At 55.5% G+C, this 14,932-nt stretch overlaps 1 protein-coding gene across 1 annotated transcript in view; it reads right to left on the bottom strand.

Annotated features, from left to right (window-relative positions):
• Positions 1-1,597: 1,597 nt before the first annotated feature.
• NUDCD3 (NudC domain containing 3) overlaps positions 1,598-14,932 on the bottom strand; it is a 49,197-nt gene continuing 35,862 nt past the window's right edge. Inside the window, exons 5-8 of the mRNA XM_010000811.1 lie at positions 14,052-14,184; positions 9,898-10,041; positions 2,886-3,074; positions 1,598-1,708 (exon numbers count right to left, since the gene is read on the bottom strand). Of these exons, the coding sequence (XP_009999113.1) occupies positions 1,598-1,708; positions 2,886-3,074; positions 9,898-10,041; positions 14,052-14,184 (577 nt within the window). The remainder of the gene's footprint in view (positions 1,709-2,885; positions 3,075-9,897; positions 10,042-14,051; positions 14,185-14,932) is intronic.

Genomic DNA, 14,932 nt, shown 5'->3' with positions numbered 1-14,932 from the left:
GCGCTGAGCCCGCCTATATTTGTGCATCGCCACCGGGAACATTTCGGTGCCCGGTGTGGGGGAGATGGATGAGGGAGTGGGGATGGGGGGGACACACAGGGAGGTGGAGAGCAGCAGGGTGAGACCCCCAGGTTGGCACCCCGCAAAGCCACCAGGTACCCAGGGCCCACCTCACCAAATCCAGCCTCCCCCACAGGGATCCCATATCCACCCCAAAGGACCCCAAAATCCAGCCTCTCCCTGGCCCACAGGGATCCCATATCTACATATCAACCCCACAGGACCCCAAAATTCAGCCCCCATAGCCACACAGGGTGGGGGACAAAAGAGCCACCTGCAGATGAGGTCCCTTTCAGATGTCCTAACCCCAATCTTTTAAGTGTGTGTGTGGGGTTTGGGGCACACGTGTCCCCTGGGGGTGGCACCAAATCACTGGCAGGCCCCATGCTGGAGAAACATGTTTATTGCAAACCAAGGGGGGGCAGTGGAGGGGGGAACACTGTGATGACCAGGGACCCTCAGCCTATACACCCCAGGGTGGGGGCCGGGGGGTGCTGCAAGCCCCTGGCTAGGCTGGAGGGGGTCCCAAGGCTTCCACATCTCTCCTCCAAGACCCCAAAATGCCAGGGAAGCCCAGACGCTCCTGTCCACTGGTTTGGGGGGCCTGGTGGCCATGGAGGCTGAGCTGGTAGTTCCCTGCAAGGGACCCCCAAGTCAGCCTGGACACCCTCACTACGGGTGCTGTGGGTGACAGCCCCACTGCTCCCTCCTTACCCCGAGGAACAGGGGAAGCAAACCCTCCCCCTCCCCGGCAAAGGGGCTGGATGGGTTCTCTGCCCACCACTAAGGTGGGTGGGCACCCTCAACCTGCCCCTGACCATGGGCTAAAGGGATCCTGGGAGAACATCCCCCTGGCACTAGATGGGGCAGCTCCTGGGGGAAACCCTGGTGCAGGGCCTGGTGAGGGGAGCCAGTGGGGACAGCCAGGGACAGGTCCCCTCCCGTGTGTCCCTTGCCACAGCTCCACTGGTGAGGGGTGAAGCTGCCTTGTGACGGGGCAGGGAGGGGTCTGCACCCTCATGAAAGGCCTGACAGAAGCATCCTCAGCTACCCAAAGTCACCATTGTGTCACTCAACAGGCTCTGCTGTCACCCCCAATGGGCTCCAACCATCATTGTGTCACCCAGTGGGTTCTGTTGTCACCCAACAGGCTCCAACCACCACTGTGTCACCCCAATGGGCTTCATTGTCACACAATGGCCTCCAACTACCATTATGTCACCCAACGAGTTTTGTCGTCACCTGACAGGCTCCATCTGCTCCTAAGGAACACGGGAGCTGCTGAGCACGAGGTGAGGAGAGGAGAAGGGTCCCAGCGCCCAGGTTGCCTTGGTGACAGGATGGAAATCTGGGAATCTGAAATTCTGCATTTGCCCAGGTTCACACACACCCACCAGAGCACCCAGCCTGTGCCAGTTGATGGAAGCAGTGGAAGGTGCTGGCAGCACATCTGGGTGCTGGTGTTAGGGTGCCAGGGGGTCATGGAGGGGGGTTTTCTCCTCTCCTCACTTCGCCTCTTGGCCACTTTTTGCCGCTGTCAAAACTGCACCGCACCAGGGGAGATGTTGAACATGGAGGGGTCGAACTTCTGGCCACGGAACGGGGAGCCCTCAGTGTCCCAGCCCTTCTTCAGCATCTCGTGCACCTTCTGTAAAGAGGCCACAGGCTCCCCTCAGCCCCCATGGCTCCTCCCACACCCTCACCCCTGCCCCTCACCCTCCCCATCCACCCCACAGCTCAGGATCATCCTGAAGACATCCAGGTACCCATGGCGAGGGTGGGGCTCAGCACCCCTTGGTGTGTCACCCATTCCCAAGGGCACACAACCCCCTCCCACAGGTCCAGGACAGGGCAGGTGGCACTTGGGACAAGGGGAAGCCATTGGTAGGAGAATGCAGAACTGTGGTGAGGCTGAACTTCTGGGACTGACTTTATATGGAGCGACAGGATGTGAGGGAATGGCTTTGAACTGGGAGAGGGGAGATTCAGGCTGGACATGAGGAGGAAACTCTTCTCTGTGAGGATGGTGAGACCCTGGCACAGGTTGCCCAGGGAAGCTGTGGCTGCCCCACCCCTGGGGGTGTTGAAGGGCAGGTTGGATGTGGCTTGGAGCAACCTGTACTGGTGGGAGGGTGTCCCAGCTCATTCAGGGGGTTGGAACTAGATGATCTTGAAGATCCCTTCCAACCCAACCCATTCCATGATTCTGTGAAACAGGAGGTGTGTTGGTCCATCCTGGAGCACAGGCAGGGCTGGTTCTAGAGGGAGGCCCATGGGGACTGGGCCCACTGGGATTTGATAAGAGTGCTGGGAAGAAGATGGGAGTGTGTGGGCAAAAGACAGGGATGAGCAGAACTTCATGGTCCCGAAACCTCCTGTTGGTGTGTACTTAGGTACTGCTGCAGTACTTAGAGGGTGGCTACCAAGACTCCCTTTTTAAAAGGAGTCCCATGGCAAAGGGGTGATGCATGCAAGTTACTCCTGGGGAAGATCCAGAATGGACACCAGAAGAACATTTTTCACCATGAGAACAGTTGGACATTGAAATAATCTCCCCAGGAAAGTGGTGGATTCCTCAACACTGGACACTTCTAAGACTCAGCTTGACAAGGTGCTGGGCTATCTCATCTAAACCATGTTCCTACCTAGAGAGGTTGGGCCAGATCACCCTTGAGGTCCTTTCCAAACTGGCATTCTGTGATTGTCTGAAAATGGAGGTGTGGGGGAACACTGGGTGAGGAGCTAGAGCTGTCCCCCCACTGAAGATGGGCCCCATGGAGGAGATGGAGGGTGCTTGCTGGTGGCACTTGATGGCCCACACCTACCAGCTCATGGCTCTGGGGCTTGCCCTGCAGCTTCTGGTGGTAGTCAAATGTGAGGCGGTCCAGCACGGCGTGCTCCTCCTCATCCACCGTGGCCATGGAGCGCTCCTTGTTGATCTTGTCGATGTCAATCTGCTCCTCACCCTCCAGGATGGCATTCCACCAGTACTCGTCCCCTTTGTTCAGGTTGATCTGGAGACAAAGAGCACGGTCAGAGGAGAGCAAGGAGAGGAGCCCCTGTCCTGTGGGACCCCCGATCTGCCCCACACCTCAGAGGCAGCAATTCCACGAGCTCAGCTGTGTCCGTCCATGGGGAGGAGCTGCCAGCACTGGCCTTCTGTGGCACCGTGATGAAGTGACATCCCCTCACATCCCCTGGGACATCCCCCTGCCTCCAGCTGATGTCCTGGTGGGCAAAAGCCACCAGCTGTAGCCAGAGGTCTCCCTGATGCTCTCAGCATGGAGCCCAACAGCTGGAGTCACTGTGAGGGATCCAAAGTGGGAACAGCCCACACTGGGAACATCCTACACCAGGAACATTTCATACAAGGAATATCCCACACTGGGAACATCCCACACCAGGAACATCCCACACCAGGAACATCCCACACTGGGAACATCCTACACTGGGAACATTCCACACTGGGAACATCCCAGACTGGGATCTCCGACTTGCTTTTTTTGTGGAGATTTCTTGCCAGGAAGGGTGAGCTTCTTCTTCCTGTATTATTTCAGCAAGAATCCCAGCAGCAGGAAAGATTGATGCACTTGTCGGCCTCTCTGCCAAATCATCCATAAAGGCAGACAACACAATTTACTGAAACCTCCCTGGAAGCTCAACAGCTCTGAAGGGGAAAACATGGCAAAACATTGGAGTTATGTGGCCAGGAGTGTCTCTGTGGCACGAAGAAAAGGAACCAATTAATACAAGAGAGGGTGGCCGGGCCTTAATCCCTCTTGGAGAGCAAAGCCAGTAAAATATTCCACCTCTGGGAAGGCATTAGTTTTTCCAGCTAGACAAGCATGATTATTCTCCTTAGTTGCACAGTTCCACTTTCCAGGGGTGGAAGAGCTGTGGCGGGCTTGCTCATGGGCTTCCCAATGCTGGTGGGCAGGTGGGGAATGGACACATCCCCTGGGAGCATCGTGCCCTGGGTGGGCAGGAGGAGACATGGGTCAGCTCCCACCAGCAGCAGGAGCACCCTCCAATCTGTTTGGAACCAGAGGAATGTCCCTGAGGTGCTGACACTGAGGTGTGACCAACCCTGGTGACAGCATGGGTGCAAACCCTGCTGTCATGGCACTGCCATCCCCACCAGAGCCAGGCTGGCAGAAGAGGGACAAACCAACACCAGACAACCCTGGGGCTTTTCAGGCACCTCCATCCCAGAGCACACGGGGAAGGGAATCCCATCCCCTCTTTCCTACCTGCCGCCACCACTGTCCTTCCCACCAGCACAGAATCATAGAATCATGGAATGAGTTAGGTTGTGATGGACCTCAAAGATCATCTAGATCCAACCCCCTTGTGCAGGCAGGGACACCTCCCACCTCCCACTAGACCTCCAAGCCCCATCCAACCTGCCCTTGAACACTGCCAGGGATGGAGCAGCCACAGCTTCTCTGGGCAACCTGTTCCAGGGTTTCACCACCCTCATAGTAAAGAATTTCCTCCTAATATCTACCCTAAATCTTTCCTCTTCAAGTTGTAAACCAGTGCCCCTTGTCCTCTTTCTACATGCCCGTGCAAAAAGTCCTGCTCCAGCTTTCTTGTAGGGCCCTTTCAGGTATTGGAATGCTGATAAGGTCACCTCAGAGCCTCCTCTTCTCCAGGCTGAACAACCCCATCTTCAGACCCCACAGACCAGGTGGGAAGCACCAAACCCTGACAACCTCTTTTCACTTGTGCCCTGTGATAGGATGAGGGGCAACGGATTCAAACTCAAGCACAGAAGTTCCACTTCACCATGAGGAAGAACTTCTTTCCTGTGAGGGTGACAGAACCCTGGGACAGGCTGCCCAGAGAGGTTGTGGAGTCTCCTTCTTTGGAGACTTTCAACATCTGTCTGGATGCCTTTCTGAGTGATCTGCCCTAGTTTTTTGGTCCTGCTCTGGCAGGGGGGTTGGACTGGATGATCTTCAAAGACCACTTCCAACCCTTGACATTCTGTGATCCTGTGAAACTCCCCTCCCAATCCAGAGAGCAGGGGGGAAAGGCAGCTCCAGTCTGGGGGACCTTCCCTGCCCCCTTCCCATGCCTGGTCCTTGCTTTATTTACCACATCCTGCTTCCCACCCTACTGGGCAGACAGAATTCTTCATTTCCTCAGCAGCTTTTGGCAGCGTGCATCGCTCCAGCACCGCGTGCTTTGCAAACAATAATTAATTAACCTCTGCAGCCTGTGCTGAGTCCATTGGGGAACATGCTCAGCCCCTTTATTCCAGGGGGAGAGATGTAAAAGTGGGACTCGCTCCGAAGTGGGAGCCCCACTTTCCAACATGAGCCTCCCACGGGTCAGGGCAAAGCTCTGTCACCTTGAATTTGGAGTTTTGGGGTTTTGAAGTGGTGCTGGAATCACTGGCCATGGGCAGGTCCAGCCCCCAGGACAGGGAGCAGGGGCTCAGGTTGGTTCTTGGACATGTTTTAGCCAATGGTTCCCATCAACTGAGCCCAGCACTTAGTTGGGTTACAAGAGCCTCAGCAGGGGCTTGAGCATGAGAATCATAGAATCACAGAATGGCTTGGGTTGGAAGGTATCTCAAAGATCATCTAGTTCCAACCCCCCTGCCATGGGCAGGGACACCTCCCGCTACACCAGGTTGCTGAAAGCCACCTGGTCCTGAAACCTGAAAGCCTGGCCCTGAAAACTTCCAGGGACGGGGCTTCTACCACCTCTCTGGGCAACCTGTTCCAGTGTCTTACCACCCTCATGGCGGAGAACTTCTTCCTGAAGCATAATCTGAATCAACACACCCCCAGTTTTGATTCCCCAGTGGTAGTGCTACCACTATCTAACATCCTAAAAAGTCCCTCATCAGCTTTCTTGTAGGCTCCCTTAAGATACTGGAAGGCCACAATAAGGTCTCCTTGGAGCCTTCTCTTCTCCAGACTGAATAACCCCAGCTCTCTCTGTCTGTCTTCATAGAAGAGGTGCTCCAGCCCCCTGATCATCCTTGAGGCCCTTTGGACACGTTCCAGCATGTCTGTATCTTTCTTGGAATAGAGCTCCAGAACTGGACTGGAAGGTCGAGGTAAGACAGAGCCTGGAGACTGTGGCAGACATCTGGGCTCAGCCAGACAGGGTGAAGGCCCCATCCACCCCCGGAGAAAGGCTCCAGGGTTTGTTCCACAGGACCCCATGAGGCTGCACGCTCCCTTGGGGAGCTGCAGAAAGCCTGGGGGGCTCCAGAAGGGAGCTGGGAACTCCTGACAAGGACAAATCTCAGGGCTTTGTCACAGCTTGAGGTTTCTTCCCCAATCCTAAATACGTTGTCAGAGCTGGAGAGATGCTGCCAATAGGTCTTGGAAAAACAGTATCTCACCACCTGCCTTTCTGCTGGAACAGCAGGTGTCACCCCAAAAGTCAGTGGGGGATGTTTTGGGGTGGCAGCTGGTCACATTTCCAGCAGTGTGTGGAGGGCAGGGCACAGGGAGGGCACCACAGATTGTTACTCACTCAGCCTCGTGGCTCACGAAACGACAAGCTGAGGACTGTAATAGCTGCTCAAGGCAGGACTTGGTGACAAAGGCCTAAGCATGGATAACAAATGCTGGAGCACTGGCAGGGGCATGATCCTGGGACATGGGGGGGGGGAAATCCTCAACATGGAAAAAAATCCCCAAACTTGTTTACAGCACCCAGCAGAGATTTCTAAAAACAGCTTGTGTGAAGTTATTTTAATCTCACTTTTGACAAGCAAGCAGGTGTGACATGGAAGGGAGAGCACAGGGATTATACCCAGGAGTGGGGCTTCGACACTGGCAGGGGCATGATCCTGGGACATGATCCTGGGACATAATCCCCAGCAAGAGAAGGCGGGGACAGAGCCTCAGCCATGCATGGTGGCATCAGCAAAATGCTTAGTTTTGACACAACTGTGTGCAAATCATGAGTGTACCAAGGATGAGCTGGGTAACAGGCTGATGCTGAGCCCAGAAAGGCAGAGCAATCCAAGGGGCTTTGCTGGAGTTGCTGAAGAGCGAGCAGACACATGAAGAGGACAAACAGGCAAGAAGTCCAGACAGGACAGAGAAAGCAGCACTGGAAGGAGTTAAACAGTAAAATAACCATCCTAGGACAAGATCTGGGGGAAGAAGAGAGATGAGCAGGGGGCAGGGGAAGCCAAGGACATGAAAGACAGCTGGAACAGCAGCCTGGAAAGCACACAGATCCTAATGGTCCTTGATGTGTCCTACAAGAGTGCATGGGACCCAAAAGCCTCTCTGCACTGAGCTGGGACTCTCCCAGATGGACACCACTAAGCACAGATCGATCCTGCCCGCAGAGGTTGCCTCAAACTCACAGACCTTGAAACCATGAGTACATGTGGACTTTTTTCTAGACAGAGCCACCAAGGTGCACCAAGAAGTGACCAAGGTGGCCAGGATTTCCTCGGGCAACCTCAGCACTGAGTGAGTTCCATGAGTCCGGTTTTGGCTGGGGGAGAGAAGCCACGTGATATCTTGTGGCATCTCACGGGATGAAGACACTCCTGACTGCCACATCTGGAGCTCACAAGGAGCTGCACAACACCTGGACCCAAACCCAGGTACAGAAAGGGCCCCAGGCCTCATCAGCCCTCCAGCCCAACCCAACCCAATCCATGAGCATGTGGCTGCATGTCTCCTGATGAATGAATTGTGAGGACTCATGGACCAATTTTGGCTACTCTGAACACAAAAAAAGGAGACAATTTTGAGTGAGAATTACTCACTCTGCTCCAGTTACCTTACAATTCTTCAAGTGAAATTTCATCCCACCATCAATATGCTGGCAGCCAGCTGGAGCTCCTCACCATCCTGCACTTGTGCTAACTCGAGGCAAGACCCAGTTCCAGGGTTGGAGGTAACAGGACAGCTCCGGTGCCACCAGCAGCCATTCTGCAAGGCCCTGAGTCTTGCTCCACCATCCCCATCCTCCCCCAGCACCAGCACAGACATTCCCTCCCTTTGCTGATCCTGGAAACACCCACCAGGGACTCCAGCCACTCATTGGGCCAACTCCTCCTGAACAGGTTTACTCCTTCCCAGGATTGTTCCTCTTCTCAGACCAGCTGATTTTCAAGAAGCTTGAGAAAATGTTAAAGATGTAGGTTGATGATGCCACCACCTCCTTTTTCACGTCCTTCCAAGGACCTAACAGAGTTGGAGCAGCTCCTCCCTCCTGCAGGGACCTCACCCTCCTGGCAGCAGCCTGTCATCCTGGGTATATCCATACGGATCTGCCCCCACACGGCCTCCCCACACACGACCCTAAGCACATTCCCACTTGATTTCCCGCTGCAGGGGTTTGGTTTGGGTGCCCATCTGCTGTCACTCAGGTGACACACAGCAGATGGCTCAGAGCCAACTCCCTGTCTGCCCAGGATTCATAATTGTGCCTGAGCCGGGCAGCTGGAACCTCTTCCAGGGGCTCACAGTAGCCATGAGAGCTCCTGAAATGCATCTCAGAAAGCCTTTGGGTGGAAAAGGTGAGGGCAAAGACGGACACAGGCGGCAAAGCCCCACTCCCAGCACAGGGAGGGGCTGGGAGAGCCCACACAGTGGCACAGCCCATGGCCAGGAAGGGTCTGCACAGCCCCCACCTCGGGCCAGTGCAGCTGCTTGTGGTTGGAGAGAGATAAGCAGAATGGTCAACCATCAGCAGCTGCAAAACTATCATCTGAAAGCACAGGCACGGGTCCTTCTCCTGCCTCCCACACTGCTGCAACCCCAACCACATGAAGGGGGGACCTTTGGGATGACAAGGCAAATTTGACATTTCCAAGTCACCATCAGCATCCCTGCTGGAAAGTGGTGGGAGACCCCTCCAAGCCAGCAGAACCAAGCCCAGAAGGAAGCAAGGTCATGCACAGAGCAGCTGATGGTTGCTCAGCTCCTCCTGTGGTCCCCAGGCTGGAGGAGAGCAGCTGTCACCCCACTGTGGTCCAGGGCAATGGGGAGACTCAGGAGTCCTGCCCACAAAGCTCCTGATCTGGACAGTACCCTGCTGGGGTAGGCTGGGAAGGAGAAGGCTTTGCTGTGACCAGTGGACTCCAGAAATATCCCAAAGCTCATGCAGGAGTTTGAGAACTCTTTGACACTTGAGACCCCTAGCTTAGTTACAGCTCCAGCTGTGGACACAGCCTCAGGACAATAGAGCTCAACTCCTCAGCCTGGCCATTTGGAGCACACCCAAAACGAGTCCCCAGGCTGGAAACCCCCCAGCAACACACTGCTGGACAGCAGCAGCCCCCAGACCACCTTGAGAGGGAAGGTGTGGGGTGGGGTGGCAGGCATGCAGTGAGCCACAGTGCCTGCTGAGGGCAAGCAGAGAAGTAGCCCCAGAGACTGCTTCAAACTGGCTGAGAAACCTGAGGCAGGAGGGAAATGAGTAGCAGGGAACAGGCATCTGCTGGGATGTGGGAGTAGGAGCAGGGCCAGGAGAGTCAGAACATAAAGCTGGCAAGGATGGGTGCACTGCACTGGCCTGGTGCTGCCATGCCAGGGTCTCTCTCCACTCACAGACCCTGAGTGCTAGGATAAGAAGAGAACGACCACCACTAGGTCATGGACATGCTCCCACCACCGCAGGGTGGAGCTTGGGGACCCTCCTCACCTGTCCCCAGGGACATGCTACTCTGCCAGCACTTCACCACACTATGGGTACTCAGCCCAAGCAGCAGCTTGGGAGCTGGTGGCAGGGCCTGGACACAGGCAGAGGCAAAGTTAAACAGATGTTAGATGGGGAGAGGCAGACATGGCCAGATCTGGCTCCAACTTCCAGCTACTCCAGTTTTCAAAGCCAAGCCCTTACCAAAACACACTTCCCTGGCTCCAGGCTCCAGAGGGAACTCTCAGTGTTGATCTTGTGGGTGAGTTTCCCTTCCATGAGCACGCACTGGCTGCTTCCCTCCAGCACTGCCACACGGATCGTACTGCTGCTGATATCCACAGACACCTGGAAACCCAGAGAGAGGGAAAATGATCAGGAAGGTTCCTGCTTGCCCTCTGGCTGTGCTAGTTGGGGTTTGGGATCAAGTGCACTCACTGGGGATGAGTGAGGAGCATGGAGGAAGAGGGTGGGAATCCTGCTACACCTGCAGAGCAAATAGCAACAGCTTGGAGGAAAAAGGAAACGCATCTGGGAAATGGAAGGCAGATGGAGCCCTAGAAGGATTTTAGGCAGCTGCTGCTGTTGTTGTCACTGCCCCATGCCTCATTCTTCTCACAGAGAAACGAGAAAGCTCCTCCATGCAGCACCCAAAGGTGTGAGGTGTCCCGAGGTGCTGGGAGCAGAAGGGGTGCCGAGCATGGTAGTGATGAGCTGGGCAAAGCCCTGTGTCTCTCCCAGCACCTCCCCACTCAGTGGCAGCAATGTGGGGATTTCTCCACGAGGCAGGGCTGCTTGGCTTCATGTCCATGGCCAGAGCCAGCACTGGGCTGGGCCCAGATCTCCTACTGGGAAAGGGTGTGGATGCTGTGGTACTGCTCCCTTCTCCCCACCCTAGGGATGAGGGGATGGGGCAGCTCTGTCCTCAGGAACAGGGCCAGTCCCCCTCCGCATCAACCATATGGGGAGCCCTGCTCTCACCTGCTGAGGCAGTGACAGGACTGTTCCCCGGGAAGACAAGGCAGGCTGAGACTTTGCAGTGTGGAACGCAGTGCCCTCGGTTTCCAGAGAGACCATCTGCTCCCTCCTTTCCCCTCTGGTCTGGCGCTGCCACCAGCAGAACCAGAACCGGGAGAATCAGAGAGGATCTGGCCAGGAAGGGGCAGGTTTCTGGCCCACAGTGCTGCCCCATCCCCAGCCCAAGAGGAGGAGACTGCAGTGAGCTTTGCCTGCATTCTCTCCCAGAGTTCCCCCAGATCTTCCTCCTGCTCTGCAGATCTCATTTGAAATGTTATTCCATTATCCAGTCCCTAGGAGACTTCCAGCAGCTCACTAGCTCCACACAGGCAAGACATGGGCAGAGCTGCTCCAGCCGGGGAGGGCACTGCAGCTGCACCTGATAGATAGCACTTGGGGAAAGTCCCCAAACCCATCACAGGTGACAGCCTCAGAGCTGCCAGGGCTTGGACAGGACCAATGGGAGCATGACCAGGACAGCAGTGGCAGGGGGGGAAGGAACACAAGCTCTGGCTCTGACAGATCACAGAGGACACGTGGCTTTCACCCATCACGTGGCCCCTGGAGAAGGCAGCTCCTCCTGGACTGGGAACATCTCTGGGGGAGGCTGCAGCACAGAGCAGGTTCCTCCAGCCCAGGGCTGAGGTGCAGGGATGAGGGTCTCCTCTCTGCCACCACTGACTGCAAGGGCTCTCAGCACAGCACACGGAGGTCAAAGGGAAAAAAACAAGGTGACGTCCAAGTTGCCTTCTAGGGGTTCTTCTTTGGGGCATGGAGGTACAGGGAGGCTGGAGATATGGAAGATGCAGATGAAGCATCACTGCTGTGTGATCCACGGGGATGGGAGCAATCAACTGTGAGGGGTTTTATTTATGGTCGTCCTGGAGGGGGCCTGGGCCCAGCAGGGTGTTAGGAGAGGGAGGAGAGAAACTGAAATGGAAGAAGAGATCCAAGAGAAAGATCCAAGCCACGCTGCCACTTCGCTGCACCAGACATCATCACAACAACCACTTCTGCCCACAGCCAGCAAAAAAGGCCCCTTTTGTCCCACCAGCCCAGATGTAGCCGGGATAGGAGAACAGGAGCAGCCCAGCGGCAGTGTGGACAGGAGCACAGCAGGCACCATCAAGGAGCCCTGTCCCCACCACCTGAAAAGAGATGTCCATGTGGTGGTGCCCAGTGAGGGCAAGGCTTGGCCTACATGGGCAGCAGCTCCTCCTTGGGTGCCTTGGTGGAAAACCCATCTGGGCTTGGCACCCTGGGGATGGTGGCCAGTCTGTCCAAGGGCTGGTCCTCCTCCCTTCATCCCTGCCATCAGCACCATCCCACTGCACTGTGCTGCCTGGAGCAAAACCAGGGTGGGCCAGAACCCTCCCGTCTCTTTGTGAGTTTGTCAGGAACCCAACCCTGGGCTCTGGCTTCCCAGCTTGGGGGTGCTGGAGCACCCACAGCCACCCATGTGCACCAAACAAGCCAACACCAGTCTACAGAGGGATCCCACTCAGCTCCTTCAAGCCAGGCAAAGAGAGAGGCTCAGGGTCATTATCTGTGCTTAAGTGCCTGGATTCGTGGGCCTCTGTTGTGTTGTAAGTGGATCAGAGAGGTGGAGATGGTAGAGGAAGATGCTCCCACCTGGTTTCTGCTCCATCGCTGGTTTCTGCTCCACATACACTTTTTGGAGCTCCCTACAAGGAAACCTGAAGCTCACCCATGTGAAAATCTGCCATAGCAACAGTGAATCCAAAAAGGTGTCAGAAGGAAGATTTTGAGCAGTATTAGAGCAGGGCACACTCTGAGCCAAGAGACCAAATGGGGGAGATTTTTAATCTCACCTTGACAGGCAGAAGCCAAAAAAATCAGATAATTAAAAAAAAACCAACAGATGAAGCTGCATGAACATAGGGGAACACTTTTCTTTTGCAGGAACCCATCAAAGTGTCCCCAGGTCCACCAAGTTTTCAAATCGCACTGATCCGCCCTGTTTTGACCCATGACCTCTCCCTACTTTCAGTCCCTGGGGGCTGGAAGGGATTGAAAGAATCACTTTAAATTGAAAATTTGGCTGGGCCCAGAGGGAGGAATGAACCAAATAACCATGAGACACCTTGCAAGGAAAAGGGAAGTCCAGGAGCTGAACAATCAATTGCCCTGAGGGCAGTACAGGCACAAACCTAAGCCCCCATAACCATCCCCTGACACATGGGGGCTCTTCCGTGGTGGTGGCACAGCCTGGTGCCAAGGAAAGGGCCCATGGCAGCTCCTCCAAGAACCCACAAGGCCGCTGTGCTTCTGGGTGGCAAAAGATGGAGTGAATGAAGCCTGATGATCTTTTGTTTTTTTGGCAAGAACACAAGTTCCCTGGCACAAAGGGCACTTCCCTGGGCAGGGAGAGGCATCGTGATCACAACACAATGCAGAGGGATGGAACATCTGTCCGGAACATCAATCCTTCCAAGAGGCAAGACTGGGTTTGTTGGAGACACCCACTGGGAGAGCTGCATCTCCTGGTGCCCCTGCTGTGCTCGTGGCAGCCGTTTGCTCCCTCACCCCTCTGGTCCAGGCTGCTGCTGCCAATGACAGGCTTTTGGCATGATAAGGAGCTGTGTAGGCTGGAGCTGGTGAACAAACCCAAGCGTGCTCATTTCAGCCACTGTGGAAGCACAGGAGAACAGGGGTGGGGGTGAGCTGACTTCCTAAATGGAAAAATACAGGATCAGCCACAGAGCGTAGCACTCAGGAAAGACAGGAGAGTTCAGACCTCCAGGTCCATATAACCCCAGCCGTGAGCATGTTCCTTTTGAGTCCCTCACTAAGGAAAATTGGAGAAGCTCCTGCCTGGATCAAGGAGGTGGGACCTCCCTGCCCACATAGGCAGCCAGGGAGAGGGTCTGGCTTCCCAGCCTGTGCCCCAGCCCACCTGCCCTCCACCCAGAGCAGGTCAAGTCTCCCATTGGCTGTGCCTGCTCCAGTTCCACAGTGCCAGACGAGCCATTCTGACTGCTCCTGCTGGCAAACGAAAAGCAGGAGACACTCCAAGCCAGAGGGAAGCACAAGGGGAAGGAGTGTCCATGCCCAGTCAGGCTCTGAAACCTGCGTGCAAGTTTGCAGTCAGTGGCAGCAGAGGAAAAAGCACAGAAAGTGTCACGTGGTACCAGGGAACCCTGTGGGATACCAGTCACACCAGGAATGCAGCCAGGCTGAGACTGCCCATCCCCACCAGCCACTCACCAAGCACCTGAGAAAAAGACACAACCACCTCCTGGCTCCTCGAGCAGGAACAGCAAGGAGCTCTCCTGCTCCAAACACAGGGCACCTTGAGGGAAAGGCACAAACTGCTTTACCTGTTTGCCTTTTAAAATGTGCTTGGGCACAGGCACTTTAATCTCCAGGTCACTGTAGTCTTGGGACCAGGCATAATTCTCTCGTACTGCTCCGTTGTAGCTATCGGGGTTGGTCTGGAACTGCTCCTGTTTCCTGGGGGGGAAGGAAGGGGTAAATGTTGAAGAAATCAGAGCCAGAGGAAACCTGCAAGTGGGGAGCAAGCAAAAGAAAGGGGGGACAAAGCCTCTGCTCAGCCACGCTGCTGGCAGCCCCAGTGCCTCAGGCCAATGCCAGGTCTCTATGTTGCTGCTGGTCCTGTCTGGGATAGGAAAAGGTTCAAGTGGGCAGCCCCAGGAGCTGAGGGACCCTGGCCTCCCTGCCCACTGTGGGTGACCCGCATACCCCTCTCCCTCTGCCACAGCTGAAGTCAGGCTGATGACAGGGCAACTGCTGAGACATGGTCACTTGACTAGTCCCCAGCTTCCTCAGCTCCAGCTGGAGCAGGGGACATTGTCACAGAGGGTGCCTGATGCCTCCTGAGCCACCGCCGTGTCTGCAGAGGTGACAGTCCATGGGTTCACCATGAAAACACAGAGCTGGTCCTTGCCCTCCTCCTGATCTCAGCATGTTTGAGAGACCCAGCAGCTGCTGTGAGCACAGGGAGCTCAGGGAGCTGTGGAGCAGGACGCCTGTAGAGCCAGCCTGGCCCAGTACTGGAAGGGGACAACATGACAAATGGGTGACAAGCAACACTTGGAACAAAACACAGGGACCTCCAGCTGTGGAAACCTCAGGCGAAGGATGAGGGGGTGGCTGTGCGGGCAAGGTAGGATTTATCAGATCAATAAGCCATCATCAATGCAGCGTTTCCAGCCAAGAATCTCCAGCACACCCGTGTCCC

This window comes from Chaetura pelagica, unplaced genomic scaffold, assembly GCF_000747805.2.
Source record: "Chaetura pelagica isolate M959 unplaced genomic scaffold, ChaPel_1.0 scaffold290, whole genome shotgun sequence".
Taxonomy (NCBI): Eukaryota; Metazoa; Chordata; class Aves; order Apodiformes; family Apodidae; genus Chaetura; species Chaetura pelagica.
The sequence above is the reverse complement of the archived record's forward strand: the minus strand, read 5'-3'. Positions and strand labels throughout refer to the sequence as shown.